The following is a 22663-nucleotide window of genomic DNA, read 5'->3' as shown; positions in this document are numbered from 1 at the left end:
TCATCCAATTCTGGCTCGGCGGATGCATTTTCTTTTTCTACTTAGAAGGTCACATTACTCCTCTTTTCCAGGTTTTTTTTCATAGAAAAAGCCCTCAGTGTGCACAATGAATGCACATTTGAATTGGAGCCGACGTAATGAGGACCATTGCGAATATTGTTTTGTGTTCTTAGGAGTGACGGGACTTGTTACCACGGACGACAACAATGCCAGGGAAATAGACATCAACCTGTGGGCGATGACCGACCACGAGACAGGAGAGTACGGGGTAGGTCTCACTTTCCCGGTTGCCGTGGAGAAGTAACGCTGTGTTTAACGTGTCTGTGATCAGGGTTAGTGCACCATTATTCCTGGATTATTCCTTTGTAGCTCCAATGTATTGTTTATAGATTGGCATCTTCTGGTGTCAACCATTTGTTTGTATGAAACAGGAAGTTTGGCAGGAGGATTTAATGTCAGAGGGAATTAATTTTAAAGGGTGGAAGTAAATGAGTTAAAGGCGTCCAAAATGAAACCAAATATTAGCTGAAGTTGAATGAAGGTAAAGACCAGAGAGATCAGCTAAAGGGATCAGAATCTCTGCAAGCATTTTATTGGACTGCAATTTCATGAATGCAATAAGTGACGGGATTTTAATAGAACAGTAAAAAAGAGAATTTTATATCAAACTTGTAAAAGTGACAGAAAAATGGAACAATGCAGCCGAGGTCTTTTTGTTGGGTATGTACTGGGCATGTACTGGGTATGTACTGGGTATGTACTGGGCATGTACTGGGTATGTACTGGGTATGTACTGGGCATGTACTGGGTATGTACTGGGCATGTACTGGGTATGTACTGGGTATGTACTGGGCATGTACCGGGTATGTACTGGGTATGTACTGGGCATGTACTGGGCATGTACTGGGCATGTACCGGGTATGTACTGGGTATGTACTGGGTATGTACTGGGTATGTACTGGGTATGTACTGGGCATGTACTGGGCATGTACTGCCGATTGACCCCGGTAGTCAGCTGCCTGGCGGAAAACATCACATGTCAGGTTCAGACTGATGAATATAATCAAATACAATATGAGTATCAAAATGACTCGGGCTGACGGATTATTGACTATATTGGTCATCTTCACGTTTTTTATCTTTATTTTGTCAAATTCCTGACTATGTTGTATATTCACAATTACAGAAGAAAATACCAGATGTGTGTCTTACATTGCTGTTCACCTGACATGGCCGTCGGCATAATAAACATGGGAAATGGGAAATTACTCTCTACATGATTTATATATTACTCAAATTTGGTTTAGATCCACAATGGATGAACAGGTGTTTTAAACATCTGTACACATAGTTACTCTTTCTAACTCCACATCCCCCAGATATTTGTTTAAATGTTCAATCTTGTCAAGTGACATCACTTGAGGCATTTCATCAGACTTCACACAGCTCCCCCTGGAGTGCCAACAAAAGCTTTTTGTAACAACACGGTACTCTCCAAGACCTTTAAACAACAGGTGGTGGAGTTCCCCCTGAATGTTACAGCATATAATACACGGTGTATAATGGTATTTTAGACCCCTGTGTGCACATTCCTGCTTCAACGTAACGACGCCCCCATGCTTAAAGCCAGGCTTCGTAGTGTGCGCAGCATTAGGCCACACAGTGTGTATTACAGTCAACACGGGCCACTGAACTGAGATACTGCTGCTAATTCAGACGGCGCTCCCACTGCCGTTGTTTTGATGACCCTACGTCGGGTCGGCCGCCTTTAAGGTTGTAGCGGAGACCACGCAGGACGCTGGGAGCATCGGGGGGGTAAAACATAAACAAAATCCCAGTGGTTAGAAACACGGGAGTCGTGTTTCACAGCAGGACAACAGATGCTGACCCTGAGGCTGTGTCGTCCAATAGAATCTCACGCACACAATAGATGCTATTCGGGACGTCGTGGGGAGAGAGAAGGGGATCCAAGATGGTGAAACACAACCATACGGATTGGTTCAGCGTCATTGGAGCGCTGAGAATAGTTGAAGCCGGCTCAACTTTGGTTTTATCGTAGCGCCACGCAGCGTCAAGGGTCAGGCGCCAGTTTGTAGCTTCATGTCACCGAAATGAACCACTGAAAATGACTTGTGGTCCGTTACTTGTTGGGATGAGAGTCTCCAGCCATGCTAGCGGCTCTGTGAGGCTGGAGCAGCTCTATGAGCTGAATGCTAAATCCTACAATATGAAAACGTTGAACTTTTTCAGACCAGTGACAGAAACCCTCGATGGAAAAAGTGATTTTTCTCACAGTGCCTGGCCTGGAGGTGGCATCTGCACTCTCTCTGTGGTTGCACAGCAAATGAAAAGCAATGCTATCAATATTGTCCTCAACAACACATTCATACATTTCTATAGGAGTGAGCTTACGATACAACAGGCTCCAAGTATGTCATTTTACACCCGTTTCCCTCCGTGTTTGCAGCTGGTCGCATACTACAACGGTACCACCAAAGACATCATTTGGTCCCAGACGGAGAAGATCCACTGGCCCAACGGTGGCCCGCCGCTGGATAACCCCCCTTGTGTGTTTTCCACAGACGACCCCTCCTGCAATGATGGTATGTCAACAGTAAAGTCTGCCTACAGATGATTATACTTGTGTCTCAGGGGAAATATTCTCTAGAAACAAGCTGCGAAAGGTTGACTAATGGAGACACCGATGTCAGGAAATTACACGAAAAGAGTTATGACACGGAAGTTCGATTTTGTTTTTCTTCTCTTGAGTGAGATTGAATCTCTCATCAAATGGATATTGCATTGCACTAACGCTCTGTTTATATATTATCGCCGGCATCTCTACAGGGCCTGGGATATGTTCATTGATGCTGTGTGGCGATTAATGTGTTGTTTTTCTTCAATTTCATCCCAACTCTCCCTCAATGAAGTGAACGAGCAATTGTAGAAATGTGTAATATTTCAGCCGTGTGAAAGATAATTGCTGGAAGTTGTCTTTGTTGCTTGAACAGAGTGACACTTTCAGAGGGAAATGTCACAGATGATAAACTGAGGAGGAAAACCACTGCAATTATGAATGCATTTTTCATGTGACGCAGGGATAAATTAGACTCAAATCATTTGCAGAGTTGAGAGCCTGGATGTCGTCTTATTCCAGGGGCACTTTTAGCACCAATGATGATGAGTGGTGGTGGAATTTCAAGGAAGCATATTAATGATTAACAACATATTCGGACACACAAAGCACAATGGCGGCAGTGTCTCATCCGCAGAGTGTCGACATGGAGAAGGCCAGTGTGCTGGAGTCCTTATGCTAAGCCGGGCTGAACGTTTCCTAAAACATCGCGTCCTCGCACAACGCAACTGCCTTGTTAATTACCTATCGAGGGAAACATTTTCTTCTGGTTTACGTTTGTTTTTTAACACATTGCAAATATATTTTTCCAATGGAGGACGGGGGGGATTGGTGAATAACAAACACCGGACTGTTACCCAGGAGGCCGCTATTCGGGTGCCGTGTGAAACCAAAGGTCAACTTTGACTTGTTTTAATTTACGACCGTAACGTACAGATTGTAAAGCCCTCTGAGGCAAATTTGTAATTTGTGATATTGGGCTGTATACAAAATGAACTGAATTGAATTGAATTGAACACCAAACCAATAACACATTCATAAGTCATTTTGTTGTGTTTTGGTTTGGTTGGACTTCACAACGTTAACCGTGCGTTTAAAACAGCGACCGTAAATCCAGGAGAAAATAGGTGAAAATAGTAGGTTTGGTTGTCCTAACTTGTGTCCTTGCGCCAGCTGTGTAAATACTGTAATTGATATCAAACTTTGCGCGTTTGTAGGTCAGAGAACACAAACTCACTACACATTTCTTGCGCGGCATCTCGAGAAAATAATATAATTTTTATGTTATTTCCAAAGATGTATAGATTTACACAGCGGCACAATATGCAAACACAACCTTACATCTGCTCATAGTGCACCTGCTGAATACTATAGACTATAATTGCTCATGACATATCTTCAGTTCACGTGTCGGTTGGTGTAATAAATGATATTTCTCTAATGATGAGTATCTTATCCTGTGATTTACTGCAGGTGGTATAATTAGTCTCCATAAGGCCTTTAAATATATATCAGGAATGCCATGAGCTGTGCAATTGTGTGAAATTGTTGTTGGTTTTTGCAGCTGTACTTCAGGAAGTCACAGCTGCACTTCTTTTTCTTCTTCTTCTTTTGTCTTTTTCTTCTTCTCTCTTTTCAAAGATGTGAGTGCGGACATCTGTTAAATATGTGAGAGACAACCTTCTACTCCTGTTTTCCAGGTCATCTGCCAGTTTTGGGTATCGTCGCTGTGGGATCCGGCTTAGCGCTCATCATTTTTGGAATCTCCAGTTTCCTCATTTACAGGTGAGTTTTTATTGCACTGAGCTGATGCTGAAAGAGAGAGAGAGAGAGAAAGCGAGAGAGAGAGAGAGAGAAAGATACTCAAATGTTGCCACGACAACGGCTCAGCAGGTGGCGGCGTAAAAGCAGCGGCGAAGTGTGTTCAAACAGCCAAGTGAGCTCACATACTGGCCGGGAACAATGCTCACTGCTATTCTCACTGAATGATCAGTGTGTTCATGAAGTTACGTTTTATTTGTGCTGGATTAAAATGGCTGTGTGTGTGTGTGTGTGTGAGAGTCTGAAAAGGCTTTTTTTTTTACGCGCTTCCAATGCAGAGCAAACTGCTTCAAACATTTGGTAGAGAGTGTTCTGTTGTTTCCTGGTATACACTAACGAGAAGAAGGTTTCTTACCCTTTCTCACTGAGTCTTTTTTGGGAAGGAGATCTAACTTATCTAAACAGAGGGTCTAAGAATAGATAGAGGATGTCATGTGCTGTAAAGATGGCTAAGGCCTTGAGGCAAAATTGCGATTTGGGAATATAAAAATTTAAATGACTTCCCTTGATTGCGGCTTCAGACGCACGGAGGTCACGTCCTCAGTATTGTTTTCCCACTTATATTTACAATCTATTATTACACAAGAGTGAAGGCCACACATTGAATGTTTTAATGGTAAAAAATGTTTTTAAAAAATTGAGTAGGATGTTTCTATAAAACTACGTATAGACATATAGAAATTGATCCCACACGCTGTATTTGAACTGCGTATGTGATCTAGATTGTTGAGCTAAAATAAATGGAATTCACTAATTGTGATTAGATGTTTAAATAAGCGCCCGTGTTTCTGCCCCCGAGCAGCCGTGCGTCTTTCAGTTAAAATAATTGCATCCTTCCTATTGGCTGTAACTTTGCGCACTGCATTCAGCCGTGAAAAGAAAAAGAAAATTAAAAAGAAGTTGCCGGGTCTCAAGTGGCACAGTCTACATGTTGTTTATGGGAATCGTTATGAGAACTAGATTGAGCGTCATTTAATTACACAAGAAGTTAATCATGCATACCCTCAGCAATTAAGCTACTGGAAGGATTGCTACATTCTGGGTAATGTGCGCCATGGGGGAAATCTGCATGAAATTAAAGAAAATTCTGGTTCCTATTAATTTTTTTCATCAGGTCTTCAAAGGTGTCTTCAAATAGGCGGTTAATCGTGTTCACGACTAATAAACTATTATTTCAAAGGAGGAGCTGATTTATATTTTCCATTCTCAGCTCTAACTAACAAATCACACCGGTAATCTGATCACTTTTCCAATACTGACTATTAACACTAACGAGTGTTAATCACCAGCCAATCAGAATGGATTTTGATCAGAGGGATGGTGGAAGAAAGACGGAGGAGCAGCTACCCGCCTGAGGTAAATCCACTGAACCTGAATCTGTGTTGATCATGTTAAATATCAAATAACTTCCAGATCATTGGAGTGTGCGCATCATTCTGAAAACATCTTCTTCTCTGGTTTCTTTTTCAGCTCACAGTTCAGCGAGCTCAGCACAGCTTCCTAACGAGCTAGCTACTTTACTTCTTGGCCAGTAAGTTTTGTGAAATAAGCTCTTCATTTATTTCTTCAGTTTTGTTAAAAAATATCTTGGATCCAATGTGTAACATTTGATGACTTATGGCAACGAGTATCTATTTCTGTTACGGGAACCCAACAGGGAAACTCTGTAATGAATTTTAGGTCCTGACCCTCTGCTCTGGTCCAACTATATATAGATTTAGATCATTTACACGAGTGACAGTTTTACGTATGGAAAGCTATTGCTCACAGACCTGAACATATTTTTTTCCGTTTATTGGATTTTGGGGAGACTTCAAGCGCCACGAGGCCATGAAACTGTAAATGTGAACCACCTGTTCAAGTAAAAAGTTTGAAATGTTTCTGTGACGTTCCTGCTGGACGCCAACGGCTAACGAATCGCTTCCTGTTTTCTCAGACACCAGCAGAGCTTTGATGATGGACGTAGAGCAGTTTACTCTCTTTAGGACCGTCCGGCTGCTGAGAGGCCGCCATGTTCACTACTTGACCCGTAAAAACTATTTCTAAAACACTTTGGAGTTCTGTCACTGTTAATCGTTGTTCTCAGATCAATCAGCTGATAACCCAGACTTTCTTAACTTGGGCGTCACCCGCTTGATGTGCATAGGGGGTTGCAATTTATAAAAGTGATATATTGATATGTATTTTTTATATTTGTAATAGAAGATATATCATTGTTTCTATCCATTTTATATTTGCTGCTGCTTATTTTATTTTGTTCAATAAACATAACATATGTTATACTCTAATGTAAAGGGAACCCTAAATCTAGTTCACGGGGCATACAAGGTTTAAATCTGCAATAAACAGCCCAATAATGTGAACTTATTGATGTATTTTGTATCAGAAGTGGGTGGCTGGTTGGTAATATGTTGCTCCTCCAACATGATAGCGCCCAACTAGCAACTATTGCCAGTGGAAATTGTGCACCATAGTAACATTTGGGGAATATGCAACTTAATAAAACGCAACCTGTGTATTACATTGCCTGATTCGTTGTATTGCTTTGTTGCAATAACACGCGCTGTACACATGCAACACTGTCAAAAGGAAATAATGCCCACTGATTTCTACTTTCCACGGAGCAACGTGAAATACCGCCTCGCAGCTCGGAGTCGGTCTTGAGCGAGAGGCTGGTGTGCAGCAGCAGTGAGAGGGGATGTTGAGCAGAGCACCAGTGGCTCTGTTGTTTTAATGGAGGGGTTGGTCCAGCAGAGGTATTCACATATGGGACTTATGAAACAATAGGCCCAGTGTGGAGCTCCACACTTTGCCCCTCTGGCTGCCAGAGGTCTCTAAACGAAGCTCCATAAATAGAAAAATACCTTTTTTGGGTGGTGGTGTTGGTGGTGGATGGTGCTGGAGGGCACCGCTGTTTAAATGGTGTTTCCTGCCCTGAAAATGGTTGCACATAGGCATGGCCTGCATGCGGCGTTTGTCGATTAAAGTTTCAGGACTGACACAGTTTTTTCCTGCTGAAATCGAGTTTTGAAAAAAAGAAGAAGAAGAAAAAGAAAACCCCCCTTTTTTGGGGCCCAAAAGCTCAAACGCGGTGATATGCGAACTCTTCAATAATTTCCCCCGCAGCCATCTGGAAGTGTTTTACACCTTTTAGATTGGGTTGGAATGTATGGCCCCTGCTCGTTTTTCATTTTCAAGTATTTTAAACTGAAAGAACCCGCGCCCCGAAATCTCTGGACCCTGTAGTAATAGTTTAGTCTGGTCTGGAATGCCTCTTCCCGTCTGCGGTGCTCGGTGTTTGCCAGACAGACTGATAAAAAAACGAAGAAGAATAACACTTAAAACATGTACACAACATGAAAATGACTAGATTAATTAATTAGGCTGTGTAGACAGTTGGAGGTTGTTTGCCACAGCAGTTTCTATCCTCTACCACTTGTATTCACCCACCCTTAATTCAAGACAGCAGTGATCAGCAGGGAAAAACTGGGCGGATGATGGACATCAAAACACTTTTACACCATTTGGGAATAGAACTGACTTGGCTAATTACAACCAGAATTACCAGCCAAAAGAGTTTTTTTATACTAAATGAGTATAAATAAAGTAACGTAACCTCAAACTAACACAACTCAACATAGCACAGCAAACCCGAGAAAATGTAATGTACACTTACATAATATGACCTAACACAGCGTAACATAACATTATAACAGCACTATGGTAAAGAAACATCATTTGATCTAATATAACACACCGTGACCTGCAACCTAACGTGCTGTAATAACACACTAAGTGCACTCAGAGAGCTCAGACCTCCACCAAAGCTGTTTGGAACCGTTGAACAACAACGTGTGCATCTGATGCGGATCTTCCTCCCCAAACAGGATCTTCCTTTGCCCCGTGCTGCACCCCGCCGGTAGTTTTTCCCGTAATCCGGTCGACAAACATACAATCAAACCACCGAAAACATAACCCCCTTAGCCGAGGTAATACGTTGAGATGTAACGCAACGCAACATAATGTATAAGAAACTGCAAACACAACGTAACTGCAGGGATGACATATTGTTTTAGTCCAACAGGAAGTTAGCATCGCAGTGGTTTCAATGGGATTTTTTAATTTAAATTTTTTATGATATGTACACGTTTTGTTCAGCAAGGTAGTGCTCACAAAGGAACCGGAAGAAAAAAATGTATGACGTTAAACTACATTTTAGTCGTCTCATTTAGCCGCTTGTCAGTTGCCTTTTTTTAAGAATCAAATTTCCAATGGGCAAAACACAGACGTACTAAATGCCTTTTATTTCCTAAATGTGCATTTTATTTTCAAAGCACTAAATCACATGCTCAGTCAATACAGCCACTTCATATTAGCACAGTTCAAATGAGACATACAGACCAATAAATCAATGGGTCTCATTCCATTTCTTATGACTCTCGTAAGGTTTATGTTACTGTTGCCTGAACTGTGATTTACTTCATGCTTTCCAGTATTCCAGTATTTTCAGTGCCAAGGTCTTAACATGATTCAATACCGACTTCATTGTGAGTTACACAGTTGTTTCATTGTTGTTTGTGTAATCTGTGAGGCCATGACGAGCTCTGCGTTGATTAGAGTGAGTTATGTTACGAGTGGAAAAGGACTCGAACGTGTTTGTGTCCTCTGTTCGTCACCTCCATCGTGACAATTGAAATTTGGGGAAAACCAAACAAAAAAAGGGCATTTTACATGGTTTCATTGATCCAGTTACTTTCAATCTTTCACTTTTAAGGAAAGTATTTTTTTGTTATTTGTGTACTAGCGTCAGCACTACGATGAGGTTAGAACATCTGAGTCCGCTCTCTGTGACTTTATTAAAAATAAAAAATTTTGTGTGAGTGGATTCTAATCCTCGTTGTTTTTCCACTTTTCTCAAAATGAAAGATCTGTGAGTCATCACAGGTACCTTCATATGAAGCAGAAGAAAATAGGATTTATCAGCATGAATCAACTCATAATAATATTTACATTTTAATTAATAATAATTAAAGTGTCAAAATTGGCAACTAGTAGTTTAATGTTGATTTGACTTTTAAGCAACGTTTCTTCTCAACATTTTAAATATTATAAATCTGATGATTCCACTATAGTTGTTGACGGTGTAAAGTTGTTGCATGTGTTTGAAAGAAAGAGCCCATTGTCCAGGACAAAAAAAATTAAAAAAAACGCACCTACAAACTGAGTTTTCCACTTCATCAAAGGTTAATAAGTAGAGCATATGGCCCAGTGAAGTTAAGATGTAATAAAATGCAAGCACCAAACCCTCCACTCATAAACACATGTACAGCCAACGCCGGAGCGTTCTGCACTCAGATGTGAGGCCGCAATCTCCAGGAAATGCCACCAGAGAGATGGAGATACTGCACAAATACAGCAATTACCCTCTTTGTTTCTGGTAACTTGACAGATTAAATCCATGTTATTTGAAATGCCAATGTGCTTTCCCCGTCAAAATAAAACCACGAGTCAACAGACCACCTCGGACGGATCTTTGTTCGTTTATTTTGTTTGAACGAAAAGTGAAATCATAAAGACGAGATTGAGATTCAAGCCGTGGTGAAAAAACATCAGCTCGCAACAACCCAGAACCCAAATGCACTTTATGTGAGATTGTTCCTTTTGTTCTTTTTGCTGCTGTCCTTGTTGACTTCACCACCTGGTTCTTCCCTTCTTCCTCGTGTGCAGGAAACTGAAGCTGGAGAAGGAGCTGGCTGGAATGCTGTGGAGGATTCGGTGGGAAGACCTTCAGTTCGAGAGCCCCAATAAATACCACAAACGAGCCGGCAGTCGGCTCACCCTGTCGCAGGTAAGGATGTCTTGTAAACAACAGTAAACACCCTGTCGCAGGTAAGGATGTCTTGTAAACAACAGTAGACACCCTGTCGCAGGTAAGGATGTCTTCTAAACAACAGTAAACACCCTGTCGCAGGTAAGGATGTCTTGTAAACAACAGTAGACACCCTGTCGCAGGTAAGGATGTCTTCTAAACAACAGTAAACAAACGTATACCAAGAGTGGTTCACGTGCTTCTGGGAGTGAACGACTAAATGCATCCATCTAGTTTTAAAGCAGGCCCCTCTGAACATCTCTTCATAATTCTCATCCTCATATATCGTCTTTTATTCCGCACGGCCTCCGATGTGTGATTGACAAGTTGCTCTTCCGGAAAGGTCCCGTTGCCAATGTGGAGCGGGACTCGACCCCAGGGGGTTCCCCCAGCGTTCATCACACAAGACTGTATCGGTGTGCACGTGTCACTGCTTTAAAAATGTAGCCGGGAATCGAACATGTTGAACCCTGTTTTTTTGCGCCATGTATAAAACACATTTAAAAAAAAAGAAAAAAGAAGCAGTTGAGGTTCTTGTTCGAAAAAGAGAAGCTGTGGCCCCGGAGAGGGTCCAAGCCCTTTGTTAGTTCACACATTCCTGAGCACTTTTCCAGCGGTTTATGAAAATGGCTGGGTTTTGCGGTGGCAGACGCATATTAAATGATTGTTAAAATAAGCTCCCGTCCTGTCTGCCCCCCCCCCCCCCCCCCCCCCCCCCCCCCCCCCCCCCCCCCCCCCCCCCCCCCCCCCCCCCCCCCCCCCCCCCCCCCCCCCCCCCCCCCCCCCCCCCCCCCCCCCCCCCCCCCCCCCCCCCCCCCCCCCCTCTCAGTCCCCCCACATATATGATACCTCATCACGTTCTTCAAGGATCAGGTTCTGTTGTCTGAGCGGCCCTAATGCATGTTCTTCGGGGAGGGGGGGGTGCTGTTTCTTTCCCGACCCACACGTGCAAGCGTTCACGCAGACCACATGCGCACACCTTCCTCATTACTGCTTTTCCGTCCAATTCAACTGGATAAAGTCCGCGTGGAAAACGCAGTCATTTATATGTATTTTTCCAGCGTGCCACCGCGTGTTTCCAATATTTGCATTCTGTACAAAATGTGTAGTCGACTGTGCCGCCTGTCTGTGTGCACGAATGCAGTGCGCCCACTTCATTTTGATTCACTCTGCGTTGCACTGCAGACATTTGCTCAAGGACTCCATCCAGTTGGTGTTGTAAAAAAATAAATAAAATGGAAACACTTTGTTTCCTCAAACACGAGTGAAAGGGAATGTCATGTTTCTCGTACCTTGGACGAGAACGTTGCAGTGCTACGTTGCAGTCTTAAATGACTCATGTGTAATCCTCTTTGCTCTAATCGACACGCACCGCTAACTGACTTCATTTCATTTGTCTTCTCCTCTCACTGCTCCTTACCACCGACTCAGAGAGGCTCCAGCTACGGCTCCTTGATAACTGCCCATGGAAAATATCAGCTATTTGCAAAAACCGGCTATTTTAAGGTAAGGCTTAGTGAGTTCTGACATTTTCAACTCCTGCGCACTCCTTTCCCACCCACACATGTGCACACTCGCAGAGAAAAGCCGGAGAGGGGAGATAAAGAGAGAAAGAGAGAAAGAGAGAGAGAGCGTGGGCGAACTTAGGTAGTTGGGTTTAATGTGAGCTGCAGAATGCGTCAATTTTCTTCTTCTTCTTCTTCTTCTTCTTTTTTTTCTTTCTTTCTTTGTTTCCACACTCCCACCTCGCAGTCTGGACACGGCCATCAACTTGTTGTGGTTTAATTTGTCCGTTTAAGATGGAGGAGTGTGTGTGTGTGTGTGTGTGTGTGTGTGTGTGAGGAAATGTGACAAATAGAGCCTACCGTATAATATTAATAACAATAATAATGCCTTTGGCGTTTAGCTGTATGCTGCAGGTTTTTATATTAATGCTGATGTCACGGTACAGCTTGAACCTCTCATGGATCTCCGGGGCGACTGATACACTCGTCAAATTCAATACAGGCCCTGAGGCGATTACATCTGCTCCAACGCCGAGAGGTGGAAAGCAACCTCTAAAAAGAGGTGTTTTTTAGTCACAAGACAAATGCATCTGCTCTCCTACATGTGGCAGGCCACCACCGGCTCACAACTGTATATTTCCTCTCAGATAAATAGTCACAGCTCCCACGTGGACTCACACGTGAATTCTCTACAACGGGGTTGTTTTGAGATATTCCCCTCGCTTCCTTCGGGGACCGATCCTCACATATCAAAGCGACATAAGAAATGAGCCCCAAATGTTCTCTCCCCTGAGTGCTGCTCGATTTACTCTCTCCTGTTTTTCGTATTCCTGCTTTATTTACATCTGCGTCCTTGAATGTCTTCATGAAGAGCGTTTTTTTGTGTGTGAAGTGGACCTTCCGTCCTCGGACTGCATTCATTGCTCTGTTTCTTCTGGCGCTGCACACAGGGGAACCTGGTGGCCATCAAGCACGTCAACAAGAAGAGGATCGAGCTGACCAGACAAGTTCTGCTGGAGCTCAAACATGTAAGTGTTCGTGAAATGTCATATAGTAGATGTATTTATCCTTTTGCAGGGTTCAGAGGAATATCTTCGGAACAATTACGTTGGCTTAATTTAATTCATACGGCCAAAAGAAATCACGTATGTGTCCACTTCAAGAGCGTTGCTTTCTGGACGGCATACAAGTCTCTATCCTAAGACAAATGATTTGTATTTTAAAAAAATGGGTGAAAAGGAGAAAAATCCTGTGGTATTTTCCAATTCCAAATCAATACAGTTCAAATTGCTCTCGATTTGCTTCCAAGGTTGACGGAATATTTGTTTTCATGGCGCCACGATACAATCCACGCTGCTACATCTGTATTTTCTTTTTTTCGACGTTTATTTTAAACTTGCCTTTAATGAACTATTAAAAAACGAACACGTTATATGGTATCACATTTCCCTGTATCGTTTATTTTTCTTTCTGTGGCCTGCAGGTTGCCAAGAAATCTGGTAAGACCGGTTTAAGGGAAACAATTTCAGTCGGTTCGTCAGTCCACTGCGCCCCTGAAGGGGAAGCATTTTTATTTGAATGACCTTTCCTCTCGAGGACAACGTTTTTATTTTTAGCTACAGTTCTCGCAGTTTATCTTTTAGTCTTTTTTTTTCTTTCTACAGAAGAATAATCTAATGAAATCTAGCGTTGGTTCGTGCTGTTGCTTCCGTGCTCAGTGTGACGAGAGCCATGCACAGAGACCTTGGGGGTGAATTGTAAAAACAAATCCATCTCCATCTCATTTTCAACAAATCATCTATTTCATTCACTTAAAATGAAACAACCACAAATTGACAAGATCGTACTTACTGCAGGGGAGAGACCTTCAAACAGAAACGTTCAATCCCTCCACCTGCTCCAAGCTCCTGAGAAGGCTTCACCATATTGGCATGTTTTCTTACTCCGTCGGATATTAAAAGCTTCTTCTTCTTTTCTTTTTTTCTTGCGGGGGCTGGCTCCTCATTAGCGCATCCGGCCAGTAGCGCTGCAGGATATTGCTTGTTAAAGAGTTAACATCCTTAAACTATCTCTTCAACCTCATCGACAGCAGCTGGCGATGAAAAGGTCTCTTTTGGCTGGGACATATTTACGAGAGAGAGAGAGCGATAAGGAAGCTGAGGGAGAAAAATGCATGTGGTTTGGTGATGGAAATACAAAGTGGAAAGCCATAACTCGGAAATGTCACGGCTGCTCACGAACAAGACTGAAGCCTGCGGGGAAGATTTTTGGCCATTTCTTCTTCACTTTAACATCTCTTGGTTTTTAATCCGACTCGGCTCTGTATTTCTCGGTCCTTTTTTTTTTTTTTTTTGCAGCCCCCCGTTGGAGGAGAGCAGTTTAGTCTTCTTGGATGCTTCCGTGGTCTCTCGGTCAGTCAGCAGGCACACATAGCAGAGAGGCTTCTGTCTGAGCTGGCAGCCTCTCAGACGCCCCGGGGGCCCGATCGGTTGTCAAACCTCAGCTCGTGAAAAAGCCAACCAGATGGGGCAAGAGACGGGCCTGCCAGTGGAAACTTAACCACTTGTCTTCCAGCAACAGCGGTTCTCCTCCCCCTCCACACCAGTGTGCAGTGGGGGTAATTATATAGGCCAAAGGGTAGGCTAACATCTCCCGAGACGTGAAACCAGCAGCCTTTTGGTGTGAGAGCGCCTGTCCCTCAGTGTGCCCACAGGAGAAACGTACACTGTGGACTTTGTGAACACCGTTTTTAGAAGTTTCAGAAAGATTGACCTTTCTTTGTGTGTGTGTTGCTTCGGGGGAGGAACGTGCACGGGGACACACTATTGATCCGTCTTGATCACTCAAACATCTCTGTTTTCATGCGTTTCCTTTTCAAAGTGGGCCATGTTTTTGTATCGCGTGATTAGTGCTTATCTTCCATGTTGAGAAGTTGCTCCGCTCTGATATTCCTGCACCGAACATCCTCAACGTATTATTTTTGTCATCATCCTTAGCACACAGGCTCATTCATAAACCTCCAAGGGCAATTTATGCACATGCACATGTTTCATCAGGGTGCCCTCAGCAGGAATGCGTCTCGACACGTCGAAAAGACACCGTGCCAGTTAGCCGAACTGCAAATAGACTATTTTGATGAACTGCTGGCAGCGTTATTCTCAAAACGTTGTATATAAATGAACCGTCAGTCCTCCCCCCCCCCCTGTCCTCTGTTTCCATGGGGTTTGGGAATGTGATGCTTGGAAAGAGTTACACTCACAGTTGCAGTGTGTTTGTGTGGTTATTTTCAGATGAGAGACGTTCAGTTCAACCATCTAACCAGGTTCATCGGAGCCTGCATTGACCCTCCGAACATCTGCATCGTGACAGAGTACTGTCCCAGAGGCAGCCTGCAGGTAATGTGAACAAGGACAACAACATTGCAGTGTTAAAAGCCATAAAAAGGGAAATATGTGAACGTGAAATCATTATTTCATACAGACAGATTTTAACATACAGACTAAATGCCTCTCGAGAGCCTTAATGTACCACTTATGGTCATCATCTACTTTGATTATTTAATGAATTAGAATATTTGTTTCCAAAAATTAGCACACGATGCCTTAAGTGAACTCGTTCTTGGCACCGCGCTCCGTGTTCCCAACTTAACCTTAAAATGGACGAGCTGGAAACAGATGGGAAATTTAGCCACGGTCTCGATCACTCACACTTAGAGAGAGAGAGAAAGAGAGAGAGAGAGACTTCCGTGTAAAAGGCAGATAGCTGCAACTGCTGTGGCTGGATGTCGAAGCTCGACCTGGATTCCAGTAACTGTCCGGCTGCAGGACATTTGAGGGTAACTTCCAGTCTCTGGACTAAAAGTGGATCCGTATTTGGTCCCAGAATATACATTGGGGCGCGCGTGGTTGCTGATAGGCTCTTGGAAGTTAAAAAGATAAAGCAGATACGCTAACGTTTTTTTTCTATATGTAAAAATTGTTCTGCTCTGTTTTTGAATATGTTTTTGTTTTACAGGACATTTTGGAGAATGAGAGCATCAACCTGGACTGGATGTTCCGCTACTCGCTGATCAATGACATCGTGAAGGTACGTGACTGGAAGCTCTGCAAACAGAAGGAAAACAAACGGAGATCAAAGGCAGGACAATCCGTTTATGTCATGCTTTTGTATATATGTTGGCAAAGAGGTCGCCTATTCAATGTTAAATTATGTTTGTGCTTTGTGTGTCAAAAACCCCAGTTGGCATGGTTTCACATGGACAGTTTGTCAAAGGGTGAGTGAGGCAGGAATACGTGTGTGTTTTAAAGCGCAACGCAGTCTCTGAGACTACAGTAAATATTATTGTTATATAGTTTAAAGTAGGACTAAAACATCGTCGTAAGTCTTTTCCTGCAAGCCAATCCAAACTAATCATGGACTTACTTCAGAAGATTATCTTCAATCTGTCCCCACAAAGAGGCTTTTTGTCTCTCGGATGGACTGGATGCCGCACCACGTGCACGACGAGGCGCTCCTGCTGAATGTCTCCACTCAGATAGCAGCGCTGGGCAGAGGAGAGGCGCTGGGTGAAGCTCTGAGGGGATGTTTGACTCACCGTTTCCACAAAATATTGAACGCGAGTACATTCAGTACCCGCAGTCCTTTTCCCAAAGGAATTAACAGTAATTTCATAGAGGTTCCCCCGTGACTGTGCCGTCAAAGCGTATTACTTCCACATGTCTGGATTTGTGTGTTTCCATGTATGATTTGCTGTGGAGAAAGAATACATACAAAAAACAGTTGTGAGAGCACCCCTTAATGTTTGACTTAACGCTCCTCTCCACCAGGGAATGAACTATCTCCACAACAGCTACATCGGCTGCCATGGAAATCTGAAGTCATCTAACTGCGTGGTGGACAGTCGATTTGTTTTGAAAATCACGGATTATGGCTTGGCCAGCTTCCGCTCGTCCTGCGAAAACGACGACTCGCACGCACTCTATGCAAGTATGTGCAGTTTGTGTATTCGGGCCACAGCGATGAATTTTATCATTCACCGCAAAAAAAACAAAAAAAACATGGACTCCTTTTGGAGTGCAGACATTTTATGAGCGCTTCTGTTTCTTGCCTTCCCAGAGAAGCTCTGGACGGCTCCTGAGCTGCTCATATACGACCGCCATCCTCCTCAAGGGACTCCGAAGGGTGACGTGTACAGTTTTGGCATCATACTGCAGGAAATAGCCCTGAGGAATGGACCTTTCTACGTGGAGGGCATGGACCTCAGCCCCAAAGGTAAACACAAGTCTCTCCTCTAGGCCTCGGGGAGGTCAGCTGACCACTGGGATCCTTTGAAATCAAGCATGCAGCGAACTGATGTGTACGACGTGAACGCAGATGAATGGATGAATCTGCACAAACATGTTTTGTGTCAGTAATTCACAGGGAGGAAAAAAGCATATCTCTGTAAAAGTATGAAGCCTCTTTATAAGAAACTCGTCTGAGAAATGTTTCTGAAAACAGGACAGAAAAGAGTTCACGTAATAGTAACTTCATTCATTGGCTTTTCACTGACGTTTCAAAAGGGGACCTCGGTAAGGTCAGACAACACAAACAAACAACACATGTTGGCCAGATTTCAAAGGCAGGTGGAGTCGGGGACGAGAACATATGAGAACAAACCCAGACAAAGCACAGAAGAGGCAATCGAATAACAAAAGTATTGTGAATTTTAAAAAAAAGTATAAAATGTCAAAAGAGGCAGCTTAGAGGGCGGATCCATTTATTTATGAATTTATTTCATTATGTAGCTTCTCAGGGGTTTGACTTATGGCTTCAAATCCGAACATTCACATTTTGGTTAAAGTACGTATGTTTTAGCATTAAAATTGTATTTTTATGTTGTTGTCAATGAGGTCTTGTGGCTTTTAAGACAGCGATATAACGGCTTCTGTGAAAATATTCTAAATGTATTGTACACTTAAACTGATTTATTTAGGCGGCTAAGATGTGTTTTGCCTCTGTTCCTGAATCCCGGCTGCTCAACCTTGTCGTCGGGGACCTGAAGCCGTAATATCGCTCTCTTAAAAGCCACAACTCATAACACGGGATTATATCAACAACCCTTCAAAAAAATCTGAACTAACCCTCTCAGTTATTTCCAAACTCATTACTTTTTAAGCAATAACTGTATGCCGGTTTAAGATACTATTTATGTATTTAGACGGTAGATTCTTCATTTATGTGTCTTGTATTTAGCTAGGAAGTGCCAATGAGATACACAAAACTATAAATATGAGTGTCAACAGGAGATAAACAAACAGTCGCTGATGAAAGTGAACATGACGAGTGGTATTTTTGGACAACAGCCGTATTACTGAGAGATCTTTTGTTTTTCAGTAGCTTTCTCTCGCTGGGCAACACATTGACAAAAAACATAATCGTAAAGCTTAATCACTAATTGGCTCTTTAGCATCCTGCACACATGTTGCAAGTACTTTTCCTGCTCAGTGATAGCGGGAACACTTCTTAAGCGACTCAAGATCAGGAGTTCAAACCCTCCCGGGGCGCTTCCTCCATGTGATGACTGTGATTGGCCTTTGATTGACAGGCATAATCATCCGTTAACAAGCTGAGAGCAGTGGAAGACTCCGGTGTCTGAATGTGTCATTTCACGATGATACCAAAAACAGAAACGAGAGGATGTGGAGGAATCGTTTCGGGAAGGATGTCTCTTTCAAACTTTTTTTAATGTCTCGGATTATTGCGTCAACCCGAAGCAGAACCGTGCGATGTTGAATGTATTACGGCTCATTCAGCAGAAGTAGCACATTAACGGAAATACAGAACTTTCATAAGAATATCAATATTTGTGAAAGAAATTAATCCAGAGTGCAGCATCTACTGCGTTTATAAAAATAATGAGTTATTAGTAACACTGTCAATGCATTATGAGACCAGTAATAAGTCATACGCTAAATACAAGCTCACTAAAGGTTTTCAGCCGCAGACGTGAAATGTAAAAAAATTGACGCTTGAGTTCGCACTCACATGAAAATTGTGTTTGTGTAAAATATCAGAAAGACCTTAAAATACAAAAGAACACCGGAGATCTTCTCATTTCACTCTCAGCAATAAAGTTAATAAGCATATTTCCAAAATGTCAAATGTTTTCCATTAAAGAAGCAGTTAATGCTTACCGGAAACGTTTAGAATCAACACATGTTTTCTAATAATCCTTGTTTTGATTGGACACAGATGCCACGAGAAAATGTCGCATCGGACATCATCACCGACGATTGTTGTATTGTTAGGTGTTTCCGTTATTTCGTCCGACGCACATACACACATTTCACACCGAGAGACGTAGTAGGAGTGCTTCTCAACGCCACGCTTCCCCCCCCCCCCCCCCCCGTCTGTCCTCTCAGAGATCGTACAGAAGGTGAGGAACGGTCAGAAGCCGTACTTTCGGCCGACGACGGACAGCAAATGCCACTCGGAGGAGTTGACCATCCTGATGGAGGGCTGCTGGGCCGAGGACCCCGCGGAGAGGCCCGACTTCGGCCACATCAAGATCTACATGGCCAAACTCAACAAGTGAGACGCACGCTTCACTTCGTTTCCTCACCCGCTCACATCAAGCTTTTTGTCTTTTTAAAGAGTCAAAAGCAAGCGCAGAAATCAAGACAACTCTTCATTTTGTAAACTGTCCGTTTATGTGTGACGGGATGAAATGATTCCAAAACACTCGGAGCTGGATGCACTCCTGTTTAAATAAGAATAAGAATGTTTTTACACTTCAAAGTGGAGATAATTTGACGGATTGAATTTGACAGTCTGTTTCTTTCTCACACTATCAGTCTCTTTCCTGCCAACTGAACCTTTTGCCCTCTGAACGACGTGCGAGTTGACACATTAACGAGATTCAAAAAGACAAACAAAAGAATCATGTTCTAGAAATCGCCAGAGCAATTTAGGATAAAAAGCTGTTTGTAATTCCTGACAGGCCTTTCCATGTATGTGTGTGTGTGTGTGTGTGGGGGGGGGTCCACTGTTTTCTATGATCCTGTGAATTATTCATATGCACATTTTGGTTTTATGTCAGCAGGGCAGCTCTGTTAGAAATAGTTACCGCATGAAGCATCCCGGCTGATACAAAGTGACACACACACACACACACACGCACGCACGCACAAAAACACACATGGACACAATGTATGGACACACATTTTTCATTTTTTGATTTAAACTAGATACAGGTGGGAGCAGTTTGTGGAAATTGTGAAATACTGGTATATGTGTGCAGATATAATGCTGAAGAGTATTGCTCGTGTGCTGAAAAACCCAGAACAACCCTCCCAGGTTTGTCCCCGTTTATGTGCTGCAGAATGGTAGATGGATGGTCTCTGCAGTGATCGTGTGACGGTTCGCTTCTGGTTCCCATGAGCTATTTGTCAAACTGCAAATAGTATATGTATTTTCATTCGCTTAGTCTACAGTTTATATGTAACTTAAGTAATAACGTTGGCCTTTTCTTAATTGGAAAAGTGGCATAAACTACAGACTGGCAGAAACTCATTGCATTTACCAGCCCAAAAAACAATCATTTATAGATGATGATGATGGACTGAATCCAACTGTGGCAGGCCCAATTCAAAGCAGTGAAAAAAAAAGAAATCTCATCCTGTGAAATAACCAAAACGTTTATGACTTTGGCAGAAGCTGGTGTGTTCATGTCGACCCCCATCACTCATATAGTGAGAACCAAAATCGGAAAAAAATACGTTTTCAGGGCCATTAAATTACTAGCGAGCAAAAGACATCTGAGATATTTCAACTCGATACAACAATGTAACCATAAGGTTGGAAAAGTGAAATACATGACTCCACAAACGACGTGAGAAACCATTGCCGATTGTTTCGGCTCCAACGGCGTTATCAAAGGGTGAAATCAGGGTTGAGGAGGTCAAACGGAGCGCCGAGACAAACACAACGTAACGTTCCGTGTGGAAACTCGAGGCGAAAACACACGCTGACCAATCACAGCTCCCGACGTCGCCCCACGATATCTCCTTGAGCACAGACGCACCGTCACAGTATCGGTGCCGCAGCTCGTTTCTAAAGATACAGCCGGTGCGCCATTGATGTCTACCAGTCTGTTTGTCGTGCCTGCCGCAGCTGGTTTACGGATTATTGTTATTATTCATTATTTTGAAGGAGACCTCGACGTTGTCTGAGAGGGGCCCTTTATCAGCACAGATAACGCTCGGCCCTGTTGAGTCACAGCTTTTTTTTTGTCGAGGTGCGTTATTGTTCAAGGCCGCTCTGTTATCGGAGACAGAGAGCGTTGGGTGTGAGGGGCCGTTGCATTTCGTGAGCTAAATCAAATCCATACGCCGCATTTCTTCGTGCAATATCGTCCCGCATAATAATCAAACCTCAAGGACGATATAATAACATCCACCAGAGAGACACGAGGCGGAGACAACTTGTCATTTATTGCGTTAAACAATGTCAGTATTCAGCTGGTTCACGGGCTTCGGACTGTCCTCCACCTCGCCAACGAGGAAGAGCTGCACAGTTGCTGCACACGAACGCGTCAGGATGAGAGCATCCAGACGCTGCGCTCCTCTGAAGATGGAAGTGGGCACGACAGCTGCGCTAAACAAAATGCACGGGTGTTGATTTGGAGCGGCGGCGATCTAAAAGCAGGTGGTTTTGGAAGGGAATCTATAAACAAATCCGTGTGGTCGCTGTGCTTTCTGTCTCTGTCTCAGCCTGACCCTCTCCTCCGTTAGCTGTGTAATGTCGGTGCAGGATGAGCCCGGTGATGTACGGCGTTCCATTTGTAGCCGGCTTGGAAGCAGAGAGCTGCGTATGATTGACATCCTCAGAAGCACTCAAGGATGCTCTTGATGGCCGGTTATTTTTGGTGTGTGTGTGTGTGTGTGTGTGTGTGTGCTTGTATGAGCTTGGACTTAAAGGGTGCGGCAACAAGAGCGGTGTATGCAGTAAACGGTTTGGTTTAACCCCACCCCCCCCCGGTGCACATCAAGTCTCTCTCTGTACTTGTTTCACTTTGTGTTCATTAATCAAATGGTCCCCTTTTTTGTTGTTGTTGCAAAATACTTTTTATTTCCTTTTATTCTCAACTGTGTTTTTCTGAGCCGACCGGCGCACACAGTCCACGGATCTGAGGAAAAAACTGTAACCCCTCTGAATGTTTCGCCGCTTTGTAAACAAGAAAGCACTCACAGAGCGCTTCCCTCCGCCAAGACTGCACAGTCCTCTACATTTGTTTTATAAATAGTAAGAAAGTGTTTCAATCAGCGTCTGGATCCAGATCTGCATCCAACAGAAACAAGAAAAAGCTCAGTGATGGACAAACATGCTGAGGGGCTGACGACAGCCACGGTCCACTGGAACTACGTTGACCTGGGAAAGTCACAGCTTTGTACAAATAACTGCGCCGTTGATCTGTTCAAAAGTGATAGTAGCTCAATCCAGTCAGTAATAATCATAATTTAAGGGGATGTTAACTACAGTTTAGTTGTGTTGAGTTTCAATTTGAATTTGATCAATGTACGTCCAGCCCAAGTTCTTGTTTTGGCGACTGACTCAGGTGGTTGTTAGAACTGTCTGGCTATGTTATAGAAAGAAGTCTATAAGGAGAAATCCCCCAAAACATTTATTTAACCCTTTCACAGTATGCTTTTACTTCATCAATGTCCTATTCGGTCGTTCGGTTGTACTTAGCTCCTCCCCCCCTGTCCCCAAACAAGATGGCCACGGACAAAATGCCGAACTCGAGGCTTCAAAACGGCACTCCGCGAACCAAAGAGGGACTTCTTGGTCGCT

At 43.3% G+C, this 22663-nt stretch overlaps 1 protein-coding gene across 1 annotated transcript in view; it reads left to right on the top strand.

Annotated features, from left to right (window-relative positions):
* The window catches only part of LOC117740420 (atrial natriuretic peptide receptor 2), a 43928-nt gene that overhangs the window by 12242 nt on the left and 9023 nt on the right, over window positions 1-22663 (top strand). Inside the window, exons 5-15 of the mRNA XM_034546813.1 lie at window positions 174-268; window positions 2468-2603; window positions 4336-4420; window positions 10184-10304; window positions 11757-11831; window positions 12781-12858; window positions 15121-15225; window positions 15845-15916; window positions 16657-16816; window positions 16946-17101; window positions 19234-19402. Of these exons, the coding sequence (XP_034402704.1) occupies window positions 174-268; window positions 2468-2603; window positions 4336-4420; window positions 10184-10304; window positions 11757-11831; window positions 12781-12858; window positions 15121-15225; window positions 15845-15916; window positions 16657-16816; window positions 16946-17101; window positions 19234-19402 (1252 nt within the window). The remainder of the gene's footprint in view (window positions 1-173; window positions 269-2467; window positions 2604-4335; window positions 4421-10183; window positions 10305-11756; window positions 11832-12780; window positions 12859-15120; window positions 15226-15844; window positions 15917-16656; window positions 16817-16945; window positions 17102-19233; window positions 19403-22663) is intronic.

This window comes from Cyclopterus lumpus, chromosome 12, assembly GCF_009769545.1.
Source record: "Cyclopterus lumpus isolate fCycLum1 chromosome 12, fCycLum1.pri, whole genome shotgun sequence".
NCBI classification, from domain to species: Eukaryota; Metazoa; Chordata; class Actinopteri; order Perciformes; family Cyclopteridae; genus Cyclopterus; species Cyclopterus lumpus.
This window is presented reverse-complemented; position numbering and strand designations above follow the sequence as displayed.